The sequence below is a fragment of the Protopterus annectens genome, chromosome 12.part0 (assembly GCF_019279795.1).
Source record: "Protopterus annectens isolate FY-2018-M chromosome 12.part0, PAN1.0, whole genome shotgun sequence".
NCBI lineage: Eukaryota > Metazoa > Chordata > Ceratodontiformes > Protopteridae > Protopterus > Protopterus annectens.
The window spans coordinates 1,498,844,189-1,498,866,477 of record NC_056746.1 but is presented as its reverse complement, the minus strand read 5'-3'; the positions used below and the strand labels follow the sequence as shown (position 1 = coordinate 1,498,866,477).

Sequence of the window (22,289 nt, the reverse complement as noted above, 5' to 3'; positions counted from 1 at the left end):
GGATCCAACCCAGTTTGGCTTTGCCAAAGGCAGATCATGCCTTTTAAACTTGGTTGACTTTTTTGAGACAGTCACCAAGGCCATTGATGAGGGAAAGGCAGTCCATACAGCCTACCTTGACCTGGCAAAGGCCTTCGACACAATACCCCACTCAGGTATCATCGAAAAACTCATCAGCTTGAATGCAAACCCATACATCACAAGATGGGTTGCAAACTGGCTAAGTGACAGAACCCACAGGGTCAGAGTTGCTGGAGCCATGTCAGACTCAAAGCCTGTCACAAGTGGTGTCCCACAGGGCTCAGTCCTGGGTCCACTCTTGTTCGGCATCTACTTTTCTGAAGTACAAGCAAACACAGGAGGGTTATGGCTGACAAAGTTTGCAGATGACTGCAAACTGGGCGCCATAGTCGAAAACACATCTGACACAGATATCCTTCAGAAGGGCCTCACAGAAACGGATAACTGGTGCCAGAGCCATGGCCTAAAGTTAAATGCCAAGAAATGCATAGTCATACCCTTCGGGAAAAACAAGGTTACCCCTAGCTACCATATAGGTGGCAATCCACTGAGCACAGAAGAAGTCATCAGGGATCTGGGGACCCAGGTTGACAGTAGCCTTTCATTTGACACTCATGTTGCTAAAGTAGTTAGGAAAACCTTCTACATTGCCCACCTGATCATGAAGGGATTCACATCTAGATCAAGGGAGGTCATCGTCCCCTGTACTCATCACTCATTAGACCTATGATTGAGTACAATGCCCCATTCGAATGTATCTGACCCGACACCTGCAGCAGCTGGAAAGGCCCCAAAAGTTCCTCACCAAAAGGATAAAGGGTCTCAAAATATGTCTTATGCTGCCCGACTGAAAGAACTCCAGCTCTATTCAGTCTCATACCGCTTGCTCAGAGGTGACCTGTGCCTGACATATAAGGCCATGTCAAACCCTGATTTGATGAATATGCTCCACCTCAAAAAATCTAGATCCCTCAGAACCACAAGGGCGGGAGACTTAAACCTTGACACGGTTATTAATAGAACATGCTGGAGGGACAGATTCATCACCCAGAGACTCCCTATGCTGTGGAACAAAATCCCAGTACATGTGAGGCAGAGCACCTCGCTTGCCTTGTTCAAGAGGAATCTTGACCAATGGATGGGGGATCGCAGATATACCCCAGGGATTACTTCAGTGTCACTGATTGACAGAGGCACAGCAAAATAATAGGCATAGTTTTATTCAAACTAAAGGGGTGGCGAAAGCCAAATAACTATGGGCTAGGCTTATAAATGCCCTTGGGCAGATAGCCTAGTATGAACCTATGAACCTATGAACCTATTACACAAAGTTTTGAGCACTTTCGTTCAAATTGAAAAGGAACTTCATCAGAAACACTGTGATTTCTACTTTCTTCCTTTTATATACTTCCTTCCTTTTATACAATTAGAAAATGTGCCAAAAAAACACCAGCAACATTTAAAGGTATACAAGCATCATACCTCTCAATCTCTTAGAGCAAGAAATCTGGACAAAGCCAAAAATAATGGAGGGACAAAGGCCCAAATATAGAGACAAATTCTAAATATTGCTCTTACAAACTTAGAAAGTTAATAGACTAGCAAGGTTGGTGTTACCATGGATTTTTTTGAAGGGCATGGAGTCAGAAACTCAAACGTGTGTCATTATTTTCTGACTTCAGTATTTAATGACTTTTCAATGATTTGCCAGAACACCACAATTTTATGAAGAATGAGCCAAAAATATGAGGCAAAAATCTGGACATTCTTTGAAAATCTGTATAATTGCGAGGTATGAATAAAAATACAATACTATTCCCAGACTTTCTGCATCAAGTATATATGTATGCAGAACACCTTTACCATTACATGTTGTTGTTGTTTGTCTTTCGGCTTTTCCCAGTAAAGGGTCACCACAGCAGAACTCTGATCTGCTAATGATTGGCAGTAGATTTTTACGAAACACCGAGGTGCCAGCTCAACGCCCAACCTTCAACGAAGGCATGCCCATTTACGCACGCGTGTCTTTCGAACGCTACCCAACCGCGGGAAGGACAAGCAGACTCCACACAGAAGGCACTCCCAAGCCACACCGAGAATCGAACGGGAGAACCTCTTGCTGTGAGGTAACAACGTTACTGCCGTACCACCGTGGCATATACCCACCAATACCATTGAATATATATGTAAATATTGTATAAAAAAAATTTAATAGCAAATGCATTAAGAATTAGTAAAAAGTAAACACATGAAATAGCTTATATGATCAATTGAACTATTTAAAAACATTTTAGAAAAGTTTGATTATAGAAGTAATAAGTCCAAATGGTGAAGCAAAGGCAATAGTTCAATAAACTGGTTTGAATACCTTTAATTCAATCGAAACAAATGAAAACTGTGACACAAGCGCTTTCACTCGGACTCTTCCGAGCTTTTTCAAGTGAGACAATAAAAGCTTTCAAACAGAGAACTTAAATACTATTACTTTTCAATTAATTAATTAGGCAATTAGCCCATTTCTTAAAAAAGCAGTACCTTAATTAAACATTTTTTGTTCTTACTTAGAAACTTATAAACAAATAAATATTTATACATTTAAAATTTGCACCAGGTTAAAATTATTAAATAAAACTTAATAATTTACATACAACCTTAAAAACTGCTCCCTATCTAAGTAAAATATTAATTGTTCTTATGAGCTTTTTAAAATTTAAAAAATGTATGTGTATATATGAGAAGCCTTAAAAGTTCATGAAAATACTTTCTTAAAAACTAGGGGGTGTCAGGCTTATTATAACCTAGACATAATTAGATGTGTATGAACTATCTGGATGTCACTATTTATAAGGACGTAGAAACAGGTGAATTTCAGTCAAAGATTTTTCGCAAACCAACCTTCTCGAACTCGTTATTACATTTTGATAGTCTGCACCCATTCTATCAGAAAAAAGGAATTGTAAAGGGGCAATTAATTAGGGCCTCTAGAATGTGCAGCAAATTGAAGGATTTTAATGAAGAGATTATCAAACTGCATAGCATGTTTTTAAGGTGTGGATACCCTCAAGACTTGCTCACCACACTAACACATGAGGTCCGTAACCTAAGGGATTGTTCTTACAGGCCACTATTAGGTGAAGGTCACATTGTATTATCCTTGGAGTCACCAACAGCAAAAAATAAACAACTGAGTAGTAGTTTTGCATACACATTTTCAAACAATAATAGTGGAATAGAACACCTAATTTCAAAATACTGGTCTATTTTAAAAACTCATGAAGATTTTAAGACTATTATAGCTTGCAAACCAACATTTGTTAGGAAAAGAGGTTCCAATCTCAAAGAGATTTTCGAGAAAAGGTCACATTCACATATCAATGGAAAGCAATCTCGCAAAGGAACGTATAAATGTGGAGCTTGTAAGCAGTGTTCTATGATTCTACATGACTCACATATTTATTTGAAAGCACGTAGATTTAATATTAAATCACAAGGTTTTTTTACATGTGCTATGAGAGGTGTGGTGTACTTAGGGGTATGTGTTACCTGCAATAGTTTTTATGTAGGAAAAACAGAGAGGGAACTTAGAAAAAGGTTGTATGAACACTCTTATGAGATTGAAAAAAAGAAGGAAAATAATGCCTTCTATAAACATTCTCTCAAATGCCCTGAATACAAGCTCAAATTTCTAGTTCTTGAACAGGTTGTGCCGGATGTACGAGGGGGAGACTGGGACGCCACCCTAGAATATAGAGAACTGATCTGGCAACTCAGGTTAGATGCAAGTAAAACACCTGGGTTAAATGATGCCTTGAGCATAAGCTCTGTTTTAAGATTAAGAAAGGCCAGACTCTGATCATACACATCTAATTATGTCTAGGTTATAATAAGCCTGACACCCCCTAATTTTTAAGAAAGTATTTTCATGAACTTTTAAGGCTTCTCATATATACACATGCATTTTTTAAATTTTAAAAAGCTCATAAGAACAATTAATATTTTACTTAGATAGGGAGCAGTTTTTAAGGTTGTATGTAAATTATTAAGTTTTATTTAATAATTTTAACCTGGTGCAAATTTTAAATGTATAAATATTTATTTGTTTATAAGTTTCTAAGTAAGAACAAAAAATGTTTAATTAAGGTACTGCTTTTTTAAGAAATGGCCTAATTGCCTAATTAATTAATTGAAAAGTAATAGTATTTAAGTTCTCTGTTTGAAAGCTTTTATTGTCTCACTTGAAAAAGCTCGGAAGAGTCCGAGTGAAAGCGCTTGTGTCACAGTTTTCGTTTGTTTCGATTGAATTAAAGGTATTCAAACCAGTTTATTGAACTATTGCCTTTGCTTCACCATTTGGACTTATTTCTTCTTGGATTTGGTTCGTTACACGTTTTTCTTGATTATAGAAGTCCTATGACAGGCAGTCTGGTGGGGCAGTGGCATTTAATAAAAGTTGCCAGTGAAGCTCCCTCTTCTCAACAAAGGTTTCCCAATCACCATCCCTTTAAGGCCATTCCACCTTCTTTAAAATGATAAAGCCAACTTTCTTAAAATCCTTGCACACCAAAGAATGCTTGTAAAAGGCATTACAAGAGTTGGCTTTACCAATTGCATACATGTGCTTATAGATTCTTGTCCACAAAGGTCAAATAGTCTTTCCTGCATAGAATGCTAGACAAGACAGACAGAAGACTATATATACAGCACCCTTAGTATTGTAGTCAAATCTACCCTTGACTGTAATCAATCTAGGAAAACCTTCCACAGAAAAACTGCTGCATTCAAAAATAAATCTACATTGTTTGCAGGATCCGCACTGCATCATGTCCCAACCTCTGGTAGAAACATTGTTATAACTCCTGCCTGCTTCTACGATGATTTTACTTTTTTTTTTTAAACAAATCTATGTTGTTGCCCCAACCGGTTGGTTAACCAGAGCCATCCAAATACAGTAATCCAGTGTGCACTGATGCAACTTTTCAAAGAATGGATGTCTTTGCTGTATTGCAGGGCCAACACCTGTGAAGGGTTACCTGCCTGGACTTTTATTATTGTTTTTGTTCTTACCCACCATGGATCCAGGTTGTCGTACAATGGAGCCATATCGAGACTTTCTGTGCTCTGTCACAAAATTACTAATATCATCCTACATGCCCTGCAGGTAGCCTCTGCTTTTAAACATTTCACAAAGTTTGACAGCTTTAACTTGGAAGCTGGAGTTGTCAAAAACTAATCTCCTAAGCTTGATCAGTTGACCCCTCGCCAAATTCTTTTTCTGCCATGCAGGGTATTGACTACTGAAATGCAAACATGCATTCAAAAATGTGTTTTTCCTGAAAATGTTGGACTCTTATCTTTGTTCCTTGAAATTTTTGCACAATGTGATGTTGAGAAAATCAATAGAATATGTGTTCCATTGATGGGCAAATTCTAGAAAGTCGGTGAAGAGGTTTAAAAAGATCATAAAAGACTTAAATTCCTCTGAACTGCCCTTCCATAAAGTAAATATATTATCCAGGTACTTTTGATAACCTCCAATCATAGAAGAAAAAGGTGAACTTAAAACCATGGAGGTCTCTCAGAACCATAACATCAAGTTGACAAATATGGGAGCTGAAGCTACCCCCATGGCAACACCTTTGTGTTCTTTGTGAGTTAATATTTACCTTCATAGTATACAAAGTTGTTAGTCAGCACAAGCTCCATACATGGGAGGATCAACCTAACTTCAGTGTCACTCAAATCTGTGACCCCGACCACAGGTTGATGAAACCATCCCAATCCCGCCTCATGGGGAATGACACAAAGTAAGTCTTTAATATCTACTGTAACAAAGAGGGAATCAGACAAAAACATGACTTTAGATATAATCTCAAGAAAATGCCAAGAGTCTTTTAATATATGTTGCTTATCCACTGTAAATGATTTAAGCTTCGAATCTACAAATTTGGCCAAATGTTCCATTTTAGACCCAGCAAGAGCTACAGTGGGTCTTAAAGGAGGTCAGATATCAATTTATGGATCTTAGGAATTCCAAAAATTGCTGGAATCCTAAACTTCTTCACTACTACAAATTCCCTAGTTGTCATAGGTAAATCTAACGTCACAAAAATGTCTTCCAAAATCAAGTCAATAGCGTGGTAAGCAATGTTGATTTCATTCCATGATACCCCAATAAACAAGTTTCCATTAAGTAAATAAGTCAGCATGTTGGAGGAATAACAATGTTTGTCCATTATGACCACTCTCCCACCTTTATCAGATTTCATGATGCATAAACTTTTATCATTGGCCAATTTGTATAACAGTTCTCTCTCCTCAGGAGAAAGGTTGTAAAATGTGGGTTTTCGGTTGTTATAACAGCATTCCCTCACACTTTTCTCACATAACTGTTCGAATAATTGAATGCTATGTAAGAAGGATTGGTTGAAAATGCTAGTTCTTTTTAGACCAAAACTAGAAGAACTTTGGTCATTAGATGGCAAAATACATTGCAAGTTTAGCTTCCTGGTAAAGAGTTTGAGTTCAGTCAATAAATCTACCATATTGGGCTGGCTAGAAGGCACATATTTTAAAACATTTTTGAAATAAAGTGCCAAAGGTGTGAGTGATGTTAAGTGGGGACAAATTGTACATCACACAACCCCCAAAGTTAAAAATAAAATCAGTACCTTCTTTATCCTTCAGCAGAGATTCAGGGAGGATTACTTCTGAAACCGTCTGTTCTGGGGGTTGGTTCTCCTTGTTGGGGGCTACAGGATTGATTATCTTGTCTCTCCCTTCTCTCCTCTAACCTTTTAGATCTATGGGGGATATTACTGACCCCCTGTACCCTGATACTTTGCCCAGATCATTATCAGATACTGCGCCACTATTTTTTTATTTTACATCTCAGTAATATTAAGTGTCTTGTCCTCCACAACTTGCCAAGTATTCCAGTAATCAAGATGTGAACTCACCGAGCCATCTAATTCATTGTTGGAAGAACAAAGAGTTTTAAATCTACATGAACATAAAAAGTATGGCGTATTTTCCATAATGGCATTAACACTGAAAAAAATGGGAAGAGATATTGTCATGTTGAGGGAGTGTATGCAAGCAACAGGCATTATAAAACAAATTAAATGTTGGTGGATAGCAGGAAGACAATCTGTGATATAAATGTCTAGTAAAACAATTATGAATGTGTTTGCATTTTCATTAATACTATAAAAACTATGTGACCAACAGGTAAACAAATCATGTCATCCTATACATAACATTAAGGCTCACAATATTCTGTCAATGATATTTTCAATATAGCATTCATGTTTTTAGATTGATATTGTTGTTTTGACTTGTAAACAAATTGGGAAAGCCAAAATGGGATAAAACTGTTTTTCAGTGGAGGCCCAGGGAGAAAAGCTACAAATTTAGTATCAGTTTTGACATATGCATAAAATACGGTTACAGAACATCAGAAGGAAGGAATACAAAATATAAGTAAGTGCTCATACATGAGAGGAAAAAAAACATTTAGAAACACAGCATGTACATAGTTTGCATCAGAATATACAGTGCTGAATATTCATTAAAAATAGACACAGGCGTATATATGACAAGGAAAGACATATCACTGAAAATGTTAATGTAATACTACCTGCAATTTCTAGCAATTAAAACAATGAAAAAAGAGGCAGCTTAACCATGGAAATATTAGAAAACGGGAAGATGATTGATAATGATTGATAATGAAATATAGTATGATATGTTAGTGCCAGAGCAACTATTATTTGCATAGATTGTATATTACAAAACAACAGTATGCTATCCAGTCTTCTCATATAGTTCTGAAAGACATAAACATTTCTAATAGATACCCTGGCTATTGCAAATTTATAGAGACATGACTCTTTATTTTACAATAACACTAATAATTTTTGGAAATATAATTTTCCTTTCATTAATTTGCAGTATAATAATCTGTATTACCAAACATATCTTTTATACTAACGTAATTATGCATGCCAGTGTCTAGCAAGAGAGATAAATGAGTTGATCAGACCAAATTTAACTTTATGGTTAAAGAAAAAAAAAACAATTAAAACAGTATCAGCTTTCAGTAAGAAAAAAATGTTATTGTTTCTTGTTCAACTGAGTGCAAACTCTCTGATATATGTGCAGCTCTCAAAAAAATAGTCTCAGGTAACAGGTCCTTTAACCCTGTGTTATTCCAAAGCAGTGTAAATGGTCTTAGGTAACAGGTCCTTTAATTCTTTGTTAATCTATGCCTGTGTAAATGGTCTCAGGTAACAGGTTCATTAATTCTCTGTTAGCCCATGCCTGTGTTAATGGTCTCAGGTAAAAAGTACTTTAATTCTTTGTTAGTCCACGTCTGTGTAAATGGACTCAGGTAACAGATACATTAATTCTCCATTGGTCCATGCCAGTGTAAATGGTCTCAGGTATAAAGTACTTTAATTCTTTGTTAGTCCACGTCTGTGTAAATGGACTCAGGTAACAGATACATTAATTCTCCATTGGTCCATGCCAGTGTAAATGGTCTCAGGTATAAAGTACTTTAATTCTTTGTTAGTCCACGTCTGTGTAAATGGACTCAGGTAACAGATACATTAATTCTCCATTGGTCTATGCCAGTGTAAATGGTCTCAGGTATAGTACTTTAATTCTTTGTTAGTCCACATCTGTGTAAATGGACTCAGGTAACAGATACATTCATTCTCCATTGGTCTATGCCAATGTAAATGGTCTCAGGTATAAAGTACTTTAATTCTTTGTTAGTCCACATCTGTGTAAATGGACTCAGGTAACAGATACATTAATTCTCCATTGGTCCATGCCAGTGTAAATGGTCTCAGGTATAAAGTACTTTAATTCTTTGTTAGTCCACGTCTGTGTAAATGGACTCAGGTAACAGATACATTAATTCTCCATTGGTCCATGCCAGTGTAAATGGTCTCAGGTATAAAGTACTTTAATTCTTTGTTAGTCCACGTCTGTGTAAATGGACTCAGGTAACAGATACATTAATTCTCCATTGGTCCATGCCAGTGTAAATGGTCTCAGGTATAAAGTACTTTAATTCTTTGTTAGTCCACGTCTGTGTAAATGGACTCAGGTAACAGATACATTAATTCTCCATTGGTCTATGCCAGTGTAAATGGTCTCAGGTATAAAGTACTTTAATTCTTTGTTAGTCCACGTCTGTGTAAATGGACTCAGGTAACAGATACATTAATTCTCCATTGGTCTATGCCAGTGTAAATGGTCTCAGGTATAAAGTACTTTAATTCTTTGTTAGTCCACGTCTGTGTAAATGGACTCAGGTAACAGATACATTAATTCTCCATTGGTCTATGCCAGTGTAAATGGTCTCAGGTATAAAGTACTTTAATTCTTTGTTAGTCCACGTCTGTGTAAATGGACTCAGGTAACAGATACATTAATTCTCCATTGGTCCATGCCAGTGTAAATGGTCTCAGGTATAAAGTACTTTAATTCTTTGTTAGTCCACGTCTGTGTAAATGGACTCAGGTAACAGATACATTAATTCTCCGTTGGTCCATGCCAGTGTAAATGGTCTCAGGTATAAAGTACTTTAATTCTTTGTTAGTCCACGTCTGTGTAAATGGACTCAGGATCCAGGTCCTTTAATTTTTTGCTATTCCATGCCAGTGTAAATGGTTTCTGGTAACAGGTCTTTTAACTACATATAGTCCATGTCATTGTAAATGGTCTCAGGTAACAGGTCTTTTAACTCAGTGTTAGTCCATACCACTGTAAATGGTCTTAACTAACAGGTCTTTTAATTCTGTGAGAGATGATGCCAGTGTAAATGGGCAGAGGTAACAGGTCCTTTAGCTCTCTGTTAGTCTATACCAGTGTAAATGGTCTCAGGTAATTGGTTCATTAATTCTGTGTTAGTCAAGCCAATGTAAATGTTGTTAGCTAACAGTCCTTTAATTCTGTTTTAGCTCAGGCCAGTATAAATGGTCTCAGGTAACAGGTCCTTTAACTCTGTGTTACTCCATGCCAGTGTAAAGGGTCTCCGATAACAGGTCCTTTAATTCTGTGTTAGTCTATGCTAGTGTAAATGCTCTAAGGTAACATGTCCTTTAATTCTGTGTCAGTTCATGCCAGAGTAAATTAACTCAGGTAAAAGGTCCATTAATTCTCTATTAGTCCATGCCAATGTAAATATTCTCAAGTAGCAGTCCTTTAATGCTGTGTTAGTTCATACCAGTGTATGTGGTTTCAGGTAGCAGGTCCTATAATTCTGTACTAGTCCATATCAGTGAAAATAGTTTTGGGTAATATGTCCTTTAAGTTTGTGATAGTTGATGCCAGTGTAAATGGACTCAGGTAACAGATCCTTTAATTCTGTGTTAGTCTATGCTTATAGAAGCGTTTATTTTATTTGTTCAACTTCTGGCTGCTTTGGCGGGCTCATAGCTAAGCTGTTGATTTTTACTTTGTGTTTTGGTTAGTAATTTTTGCTTTTATGCCAGTGGGTTAAATGTCACTGTTGTTATTCTGATGTGCATCCAACTTCAGCCAGATTTGCACACACACACACACACACACACACACACACACACACACACACACACACACACACACACACACACACACACACACACACACACACTTTATGTGCTGAGTATAAGCTGATCCTAATGTTCATAAACATTTATCTAATGAAAGAGCAGGGACTGTGCTTTAAAGATCACAAAATCCTTCCTCACAATGGTCTTAGTCTTATTACCACACACTTGAAAACTTGTTAAATTGAACCGAAACATGTCATAGATACAATTTAAACTAGCCTGTTTTACACCTATCTGTGCTTCATGTTCAGAAATGAAAATATATATATATAATGATAACTATAAAATAATACTTCTTTCAATCATTTTGATTTTCTTGAAGCCAGTTAGGCTTACATGAAGCACTTCAGCTGTCAGCACTCCTACTAAACATGGAAGCAATGAATATGTACTTAATTGTGCAAATTTTATTTTACCAAATGAAGCTGATAAAGCATTCTTAGTACTTTGCACATGCAGCTATTGATGTCCTTTGGTGAGATATTTCTGTGCCATTCAGCACTACAGTCATAGGTCCCTGCTGTGAAATCACAGAAATAGTGTTCAGACAGACTCACAGTCATTATTTTAGAAATATCAGACATCCTGCTTGAATTGCCATTCTGATATATAGCATGTATGCTTACTTACAAAGTGTTTCCTGAACCCAACAATATAACACTAATTATCTTACAATTTCCTGTTCGAGATACACACTCCTCATACATCAAAATGAAAAGAAACAAAGCCTCAGTACACTAACTGGTCTAGATTACAGCAATCTATACATGATGCTGACACCACAGAAAATATTTCTGAATTCTTTAAGTTATTTCCATTATTATTATTTTTATTTTCATTCATTTTGTCATACTAGCCAGAGGAGGTCTTCCGATAACTAAATTTATTAAGTAGAGAAATAACTCCCAAGACAAAAGTGATATTTGGTATGCAGCATAACCCCTTAAAGATGAATTGTAAAGTTACAGCATACAGATTCACATTTGCATACTGTAAAAGCATCTTAATTAAGTAGCTAATAACATGAACATATTAATCAGTTTAGACACACCCGAACTACTGCTTTTTACTTCATGTCTCCTCTGTGTACTAAAGCTGAATGTCAGACTGCAGCACTGTGTACTAGGCAAACAACCTTCTGTTTTCATCTGAACTCTGCTTAAATGGAGTACAAACAATCACTTCACACTTGTACACAAGTATCCATTGAATCTGGCATACTGCCACAAGTAGGAATTTGTATGGACTAGCTTATATTATGTAGGCCTGCCTACAGCCTCACTTCCCACATTTCAACACATGACATCAGAGGTCCTTGTATGGGAAAAACTAGGAAACTTTGTATAGAATCCTTACTCCAACAACAATACAATTCACTTTCAAAATAGTCACATGTCCACAACAATACTGATCAATTAATGATATCAAGAGGAAATGTTTACAATGTCTAATTGATTGAATTATATATTGACAATCATTCTTCCATGACTTGCTTTCACATTGTTTTGTGAAAGCAGGCCAAAAATTAGCTTAGGTGTTAACCTGGCATTAAAATGTAGTTGGCTGTTTACTATTTTACATATGTATGCTAGAGAATGTTAAGTACATATGAGTATTAAGGAACTCCATATAGGTATAAACAATGCATTCCTACACAGATGTACATGTATAACAAGGATTTAAATATCAAAACCTTTCAAAGCAATGTCAAATTCTTTGACCTCTGGAAAGCTGTGTGTGCGTGGGTGTGTCTGGATATCTAGCAACCACACACATTATAATTATCTGAGTATCCTGTGACTTCATTTTTCTGTTTTCGATAGAACCTCTCAACCCTGCATGCCTGACTATAACTTATTGTTAACTTATGTCGCAGCTCTTCTAGAGTTAAGCAGTATATTTGTCTGTCATGATATACTGATACTCCAGTACGTGTTACGCTGCATGTTACAAATATAACAAAAGAATCTGTACTCAGAACATGATGGCAAATGACACCATTGCCTTAAGTCAGGTTATAGATGTTGGACATAGCATCCCAGCTTGTATGTTAAAAATGCCATCACATCTCCTAAAACATCCATGACTACGATAGCCACCCCTCACAAAAAGTACAGGAAACATCAAATACAGTCACAGCTGTCCTTTCTGCTTTAACCATTACCAATGATGATAACTGTTTTATACATAAGGTGAAAGATATGCTAAACACAGTGAGCATTAAGCCACAACATCATGAAGGAAATAGAACAGCAGAGATCAGGCTAAGTGAAAACTGAACGACCAGCTTTACTAAACTACACAAATGTTTTCTGTATAACACAGCATTTCTTATTAAGCTGTCACGCTGTACATAATTTGATTTTTCAACACTCCATGCCACATGCTAATCAGCTACTGTAACCTTCATGTCAACTTCAAACAGATGTGATATCACATAAGAGGACTGTGGGTAAATCACGTAATAAGAGAAATTAAGTCTCAGCTCCTGTAGGAAATAAAGCTTTGTTGAAACACTTGTCAGAAATGTAGTACGATAAATGAAAGACATCAAGCTGCAGACATAGTGAAAACTACAAAAAGCCAGAGAATTTAGACCCACTTCATTTCATTTCATTTTCCAGCTGTATTTTCCTCACTGCCAAGACCATTTTGCATGCAAAAATGATATCTGTTCCTTGAATAGTTTACATATTCATTTTATATATCCCAAACAGAGATGAAAGAGTACTTACGTAACATTACAGTTACACCCTCCTTGCAACAAACTGCAATGTCACACCTGTGAGTTATACCTCAAATGTAAAAACCACATTGTAGAGACAGACAAACTCTAAAGCAGCAATAAGATTCCTACTTATATTTCCTCAGTAAAGTAACAAGGAGAATAAATATTTTACTTTTAAACTACAGAAGAACTAAATGCTGAAGAGAGGGTATTTTATGACTCTTTATTTCACATTTTGCTGTTAGTAACTCATCAACAGAAAGCTAAGTGACACATTAGTTCACCAGTTAAGCAAACACTTTTAGTTGACCTTTATAGTCAGGAAAAAGGCCACACAGGTAAAAATAATGCAGGAATGGTTAAGGAGAAACAAATTCAAACCAAGAGATGAAAGGTTAATACAGGTGTCCCAAGATAGTGGGCTACGTACACATTGGTTTACAAAGTCCATTGAACATGTGGGAGAAACAGACAAATGTAGGTTTTGTAAAACCAAATTGGAAACAGTCGCACACCATGTTGCTGGTTGCGACCAGGAGCAGCCTTAGGTCAACTGGTGCCCTAGGCAAAAGGGCTCCACTGCACCTCCTATCACACCATCTGGTGCCCCCAGCCTGGTCTACCTACACCACATAAATACTGGAAAAGTGCCCCTGTTACAGCAGCACCCTAGGCAGCCACCTAGTTGCCCTTTGCCTAAGGCCAGCTATGGTTGTGACATACTAATGGCAGAAGGACTGTATACTGAAAGGCATAATAATGTGGCGAGACTGTTGCACTGGGGACTGTACAAACATTATGTACTAAAGTGGCAGAAAAACACTGGAAACATGAGCCACAAAGCATCATAGAAAATTATGAAATCTATATCACATGGGATCACCCATTACCAACAGTTCAAAACATAGATGCTAGGAAACCGGATACAACTGCCCAAGAAAAGAATGGCTAGGCTTGTATAGGCCCTAGGGCCAATAGATTAGTACCAAACCTATGAACCTATAAGACAAAAGTAGCACTCATCATTGAAATTGCCACACCCAGTTATTTCAGTGTCTTGCATACAGAGAGACACAAAGTCATAAAATATCAGGATCTGCAGACAGAAATTAGATAAATGTGGAAGAAAGATACCCAGACAGTTCCAATAGTAGTAGAAGCAACGAGTCTTATAAAAAATAATTTACAATCGTATTTGGATATGTTACCAATACATGTAGCTCCATACGACCTGCAGAAGGAGTCATTACTTGGCACATTGTGGGTGCTGCTAAGAGCACTACTGCTGATATCAAAGATTGAAACAATACTAATTTCATGAACTTTAATCATACTTTGACTTAGGAATGGGGTCAATTCCCGTCATGGTATTAGAAACCCAAAAGACTTGAAGAAATAAAAAAAAAGGCAAAAATAACTAAGGGAATGGGGTCCATTCCCATCATGGTATTAGAAACCCAAACAATTTGGAGCAAAAATAAACAACAAATAACAAACAAACAAACAAACAATACTAATTTCATGAACTTTTATCATACTTTGACTTAGGAATGGGGTCCATTCCTGTTATGGTATTAGAAACCCAAAAGATTTGGAGAAACTAAAAAACAACAAAAATAAATGTGGTGCATACCAGCGGTTAAGAGAAACCTATCAACCAGCACTCTTCTAACAGGAAACCAGAAAAGTCAGAGAAAAACTTGCACAGGCTCTGACAGGACAAGCAGACTCAAAACAGAGAGTGACTAGGGGTCAGGACAGAAACCATACCTCTCAATTGTTCAGATTTTCACAGAATGTCCAGTTTTTTGTCTCATATTTTTGGTCTGTTCCTCATAAAATTTGTGGTTTTCTCTCAAATCATTGAAGACTGACATCAATAAATAATGACAGAAATTTGGGTTTCAGACTTCATACCATTCAGAAAATGTATGCTGATGCAAAACATGTTACTCTAAGTTAATAAGAACAGTATTTAAAAACTGTCCCTATTTTTGGGCCTTTGCTGCCCCATTATCCTTGGTTTTGTTCAGATTTCATGTGCTAATAGGTTGTGAGGTGTGACAGAAACACAAAACCTACAACCATATTAACCACAGTGCCACTATGCCTTGTAAATATGATTTGCTTAATAATTCCCAGGATGACAGGTCTTTGTTCAATATGCAGGCATTAACAACAAGAAAGTATTTTAATTGTGCTTCTTCTGAAGGTAAAGAAACAGATGACTTTATACATGAGGTGACACAGTGACATTTATCTGCCATGGCAGCAATCACTTTTATATTTTTTGGTATGTGTTACAGTGCCCACCCCTTATAAGGAATTCACTTCAGGGATTATATTTGTGTCTTAAGATGCTGAAGGTCCTTTTGTTTACAAAGACCTTCTCAGCAAATGCTTCAAATTTCAGAAGCACTTTCAGTAACAAAATGGTTAAGTTTACAATGCAACTTTCACAAACGAAGCATTAGGGTTCCATAAAATGTAGTGTATTAACCAGGTTTTCATTGAAAGAAGGGCCATTTTTTTAACCTTCAGTTGTGAACAGAACAGATTTTAAAGCTACCCACAATATTTCATTAGTCAGAGATCTAAAACAATATTCCAAAACACATCAGTTAACATTGTCTGCAGAAGTCACTATGAATTTGTTACACATAAGTCAAGTTGCACAAGGAGCCTTCTGTTAGGAGAATTTTTAACACAACAGTCTGTTTTACATTGAATAGAAGGATTCTAGAAGCAGTCTTCTACACTGACTTGCATATTCTTCATGCAACCTGGTTAAGCTAAGTAGCTTTCCATAGGAAACACATTGGCTTTCCCAGGTTGTTGCAGGATATGGTAAAAGAGCTTGGCATCTACAGTAATTGTCTTGCAACACAATGGCATTTTCCTCAGGTATCATTTAGCAATCAGACAGTTGTCCTACCCTGCAGTGTTTTGTAAAGGTCCTTAAACATGTTTTTTCTCTGTGAAGGGACTGCATTTCACATACCTTGAGTGGAACACTCATCTCATTCTTGCTCATGTCCCAGAGTGGGGACATTTTGGAACAGTTCCCATAGTGAATGGGTTAAATTTCTGTGGCATCCAGCTGTGAAATGGGTTGCTTAGCTAAGAGGCCTTTTACAATGAAGAAATCAGGATTCTTGTCTAGAACCTAATGATAACCCACCGACAGTAAATTACAATTCCCTCACAGTCACCCAAAGAAAATAACATTTTGCAGTAGCTTCCTACAGCACCTGCAGCCATGGTTCTCACGTAATGACCATTGACAGCCTAGGAGTCAAGTTTTGCATGCAGACAGCTGCAATGTAGGACACCTCAAACACAAATCACTTGGGGATCAGATACAACCTTTTCCATTTCCAAATATGACAAGGGCCACAACCCCTACTTACACAAAGGGCAAAGTATAAATTCACACCTTTTGTGATGCTACATAAATTCAGTCTTGGAAGGTTTATCCCTCCACATCCACTGAATATTTTTTGTATCTTGTATATTATTTATATATTTACACTTTGCTTCCATGAGTGTATCAAGCTGATTTTGCAGCCTTTATTTTTATCAGTGTTATAAACTTGAATTGTTCAGTCTACACAATACTTTCTTATTTCTGCTAATGTACCTCCTTGTTTAATTCTTTTGCTTCGTACAGATGACCCAGCCTTATTTCACTTAACTTTATTTATATTTAATGTGAGGTTATTTTGATGCAGCCAAAGAATGACCAGCCATCCACTTCTTTTAATTCTGTACCTATAATATAGGGAATGCATATCAACAGTGCTAGTGATTGGACTACTCCACTGATGACATACTTCAGGAAGTTGATTTCTTACTGGTTCAGTGTAGTCAGACAAATGGACCAATGAGAAAGGGGAAATCAGAGTGCTCATCAATCTAAGCAGAGCAGATGCTGCAGCTGATGTACTTGCTATGAATAATTTCTCATTTGTGGGCCATATCAGGAATCTATTAGGACTGCTATATGCTATACATTACATGCCGTAGTGTAGAATCTGGTTATGGGCCTGGTTGTTTGCAATCATCGCATTAATGAGTGGGCCAAGTAATCAATCCACTTTGTAGAATAAAGGTTTAGAAACTGCTTAGAGTAAGCACCCCACACAACACATTTTCAAAGAATACCCCCCAACAGAAAGGGCCTTGCTTCTTCAGTAGCTGTACCAGCTTTGACAGCAACTGCCGCCACAATGAAAATGCCACACTTTTGGAGCAGTCTGCATCCGTGAAATAGTACAGTTTACTGAGTGTATTTATTTCATGAGTTCAGTCATTCTGTACATTGAAATGGCTGTCCTCTTGCATGACTTCCTGCAGTAAAGCACGATTCAATGACGTCCTGCAGTACAGCATGATTCACCCTATTTCCTTAAACATGTTTTTTCTCTGTGAAGGGACTGCATTTCACATACCTTGAGTGGAACACTCATCTCATTCTTGCTCATATAGGAGTGACTGAACTCCTCAGCAGGACTGCTTTCTAGTAGCTCACTGGTCTCGTTGTTACTATATCCGTTAAGCAGCACATGTGCTCTTGCAAAGGTAAGTGGTATCCTCTTACTGGACACTAGATTGTTTACAGGCATTATTGCTTGCCCAAACCTGAAATCATAAGCTTCCTACTTTTCCCTGACAGTCCACCAGCTGTCATCAGTGCTATACCCTCAGTGGTAGCAATGAAACAATGGCATTTGGATGCAGTGAACTTGGCAGCAAAGCACCATCTCAGCTACTGCTGGGGGATGTAGTCAGGCACAAAGATAGCTATATTGCTTGTGGGGGGGCATCTGATCACACTGTGATCAACTGTATACCCTACCTCAGTCATGCATGTTGCAGGGCTGATGATAAAAATAACTGCCTTTGAATTGTAACTGGTTGTACAGCTCCATACATTTTCACTTATAGATATGTGTGCTCTCAGTGCTGACTTCCAAGAATCAGTTAATCCAGTTACAGTTGAAATGATTGCTTACTAAAATGCAGCTATACCGAAATAAGCTGATCACAGAGGTAATCCCTTGCCTTCTGTAGATCCTTTTATGTTGCCTGTAATTCCCAAGAAAAAAAGGGAAAGGGGGTGGGGTTTCCCAAATAACATTATCTCCATTGAATATACCCTTAACCAGCTGCGGAGGCATGAAAGGACAAAGTCCTGGCTACATCTCAGGTAAGCCAAGGATGATTAGTAAGTCAGATTTCTGGCAGAGCTGGCAAGAAAGGATGGGTATACCTGTAGTGAGGTGAGGATGAGGCTGAACCAGTCTTACACAGTCACAATCCCTTAGTAAGGGGGTGTGATACAAACGCATGGCCTGAGGGTAAGCGTTAGGCACACCAAGGGTGCAGTACCATGACAAAGGTATTGTGGGCCTCTGCCATGATGCGGATCACACATTCCCTTTCCCATTCAAAAAAGTCCCTCATTCTGGTAAGAGCATTAAGTGCCCTCATGGCTGCCTAAACAACTTCACCTTTGGGGCACCTTGCTTCATGATCTCAGGGGAAATTCCGCATAAGGGAAAATGGACCATATCCAGTTGAGGTGAGGCTTAATATCTAACAAGCAATGGAAACAAAAGTCACATATGAAAAAAGTATACAATATAAAACAGTATATAACATGCATGCACAGAATGCACATGTAGTATTAGAAAACTGCAAGTAACTCACATTGTCCATTTGAACAGAATATTACTCAGCAATGTTACATTACTAGTTGCATGTTTTGGACGGCTTTACACAATTTCCTGTTATACAAATGATCTAGCTGGGACTGTGCGTAGTTTAGGTACTTGAAAGAAGTTATATGGTCCCTAGTCAGGAATATCTAAGTACAACACATATTACCAGTCTGGGAACTCTCTACGTAATATGCTGTAGATCTCAACTCAGCTTGTGCACTAAAATCACAAGTCACTGGAACACAGTGAAACAACAGTTACATTTTACCTGGTGTGACTTGGTTTTGCATGCAGTTTGGTGTCCCCATAGATGGCTGGGCAGATATGGATGCACGACTACTCAGGTCCATGACTGAGGGTGTTGGTGGGGCAGCTTGCTGTGAAGGCTGTTGATGGTGCCCATGTTCATGCTGGGTAGGACTTGGAGGAATGCCATTTTCTGAAAGAAATTCTTCCAGGTCCATGTATTCTAACTGGAAACTATCTCCATCATAAGGTAACATTTTATCCCAAAGCGTTGGACCCAAGAATGCGGACTGTGGGACTATAGTGGCACTACCATCATCTTCCAGTTTCTTTTCTTTACTCACTTCATTTCCAAAAGCTGAAAGCACAAGAAGGGAAAGACTCATTTAAGATGCAATATAACAACTTTGATACTTGTTACAGGAAGAATCGTATTCAATATGCCATTTTATACTATAAATAATGGATACAGGCAGAGTGTACTAGGAATCAACCATACACAACCCACTCCTTCCCAAAAGCAGAGTGTAGATGCACACACACATACTGCATACAAACATGTGTATGTATGTGTGTGTGTGTAGATATAAATATATATATATATATATATATATATATATATATATATATATATATATATACACATAAATATACATATATATGTGTGTGTCTTTGTGTATTTGTGTGTGTGTGTGTGTGTGTGTGTGTGTGTGTGTGTGTGTGTGTGTGTGTGTGTGTGTGTATGTGAGTGTGTGTATGTGAATGTGTATAAATATATATTTATATATCTATATCTACCTATATGCATTTATACATAGACAACATAACCTAGTCCAAGAAAATGAAATTTTCCAGCCTTAACAGTAGTACACACTTTCCTTTGGGAAGAGCAAAGCCAAAAAGGTGGGGGGGGGGGGTTTACTGGTACCGGAACCATATCAGCATACAAATTACTTAAATAGATTGTTGTTAAAAGTTATTATGTAAGAACCATGTCAAAGCTGATTTTGCATTCTTATTGAAATAAGAAAACAAGATTCAAGATTGTATTACTTTTTTAAATCACAATTTATTAAGTTAAAACAATAAAAGAGCACTTTTACCCTTGTCAGAGCTTTATAAGATTCAGCTTCTACATAGAAGTAACAAATAATATATACTTTTCTATTTTCCATATGTACGTGCACAGATAAACATGTACATATGAAGGATTGTGCTTAATTGTATAATGCTGAAAAAAGAATCAGAAAATATTTATGTTAACATTAAAATAATACAGGTAAGAAGGCATTTAAGTAAATAAATGAGTCAGTTAATTCATTTTAACAACATCGTTTCCCCTGTCTGTACACATCACATATTTGAAGCCACTAGTAACTGTATGCCACCAAGAAATTAAAAATAAATAAAAATGTAATTTGAAGGATCTGTGTGTGTGACTATAACTTGATTGTGAAATTAAACAGTGTATGTAACATTTTCATTCTTAACTGTATTTTCACCATTCTGCACAACTAATATTCAAATAAAATATCCGGACAGACCCAGCCATCAGAGTGTTAAAAAATGACTTTGCTACAAGAAAGCTGAACAGTTGATCACTTAATGAATAAAGGCATGAAGTTATTTCCTTATCTAATACTATACTACTTTGCTTACATTGACTGTAATGTTTTACATCAGCCTTGTTTAAAAGGAAAAAAATGATAAGTGCTTCTGTTAAATTTTCCGAAACTTTTGACAGATGGCAAACATCAGATGCCTCAAAGACTAACTTCCCTGCAGCCGTCCAGTTTTTAACCAAGAGGAACTTATTATCGGTGCTAATTACTTTAAAAGGACACTGACCAAGAACAAGCAACAGGACTGCAGTTCTCAAAAATGCATATAATAATTAGTATAGCATGTGTTTCTTACAAAAGCGAGCAACATCTCTGTCAAAGATATGAAAACCTAGAAATGGTAAATCCAAGCTGTCAGGTAGTCTGGGACCTGCACAACCTGTGCAAAGCCAGTCATCACTATGCAAATCAGACTCCTGTCAGCCAGATTTGTAAACAAGAGAAAATGCAACCACATTACCTTCTTCGTAGTGCAAAGGCAGTTTCAGAGGATTTTCCAATAAAGATTTCAGAACTCCATGAGTTGGAGGTAAAAACGAGTTTAAAGGGAACAGCCTGGCTATTTTCTCCATTTTTCCAGCACCTGCTTCCTTCCTCGGAAACAAAAAGCACTTTAGTTCCAGAAAAGGAAGGGAAAGAGTCTTGAATAATCTGTGATCTGCAGTGATTGTATTGTAGAAACACAGTAAAGGTCTTGGCTGACAGCAGCTTACTCACAGTTCACTATACAGATTCAAATGCTGAACTGACAGCAAAGCCTAGTACAGCTAATGAATAGTAAACAGGAGGAGGAGCTGGGAAGAAAACCTCTATATCATACATTTTATAAATTTGCTGTAAGTTGCCACACACACTAATTACTTCCAAATCTACTCACATGCTTTCTATTCTTTACCCTGTCAGGCAGTGAGGGAAATGCATGTCTGTGGTTGTTATTATTTCTTATAAGTCTAAATGATACTGAAACACTTTGATGAAATTTGCATCAATCTTACCAACTGAATTCAGAAAGGTGTGTTGCTTTTCACAGTTAATATGCATAAGTCCTACAATAACTTACAGTGAAGTTAAAGTTAGTTAATTTGTTTCTTCATAAAACGGTAATAAGAATTTTTCATACTGGTTCTAGAACAAATTAATTTTAGCCTATTTCCAGTCATGTATTAGTATGTGAGTGCATGTGTGCAAGTGCCCATGTACCGTGTCCATGTTTGTGTGCGTGACAACATAAAACAAGACTTGGGATGCAATGTGTGGTTAAAGACATGCAGCCACAAAACATCAATTTATGTTTCTATGCTTATCAAGGTTGTTATGCAAGATAAAAAATTCTAGCGTTTAATGT

General features: G+C 37.1%; 1 protein-coding gene across 2 annotated transcripts in view; it reads right to left on the bottom strand.

The window, feature by feature from the left end:
- The window catches only part of HLF (HLF transcription factor, PAR bZIP family member), a 925,298-nt gene extending 903,641 nt beyond the window's left edge, over positions 1-21,657 (bottom strand). For both annotated transcript variants that reach the window (XM_044090471.1, XM_044090472.1), the window contains exons 1-2: positions 21,405-21,657; positions 19,345-19,680 (exon numbers count right to left, since the gene is read on the bottom strand). In XM_044090471.1, the coding sequence (XP_043946406.1) occupies positions 19,345-19,680; positions 21,405-21,516 (448 nt within the window). In that variant the 5' untranslated portion in view covers positions 21,517-21,657. The remainder of the gene's footprint in view (positions 1-19,344; positions 19,681-21,404) is intronic.
- Positions 21,658-22,289: the final 632 nt, after the last annotated feature.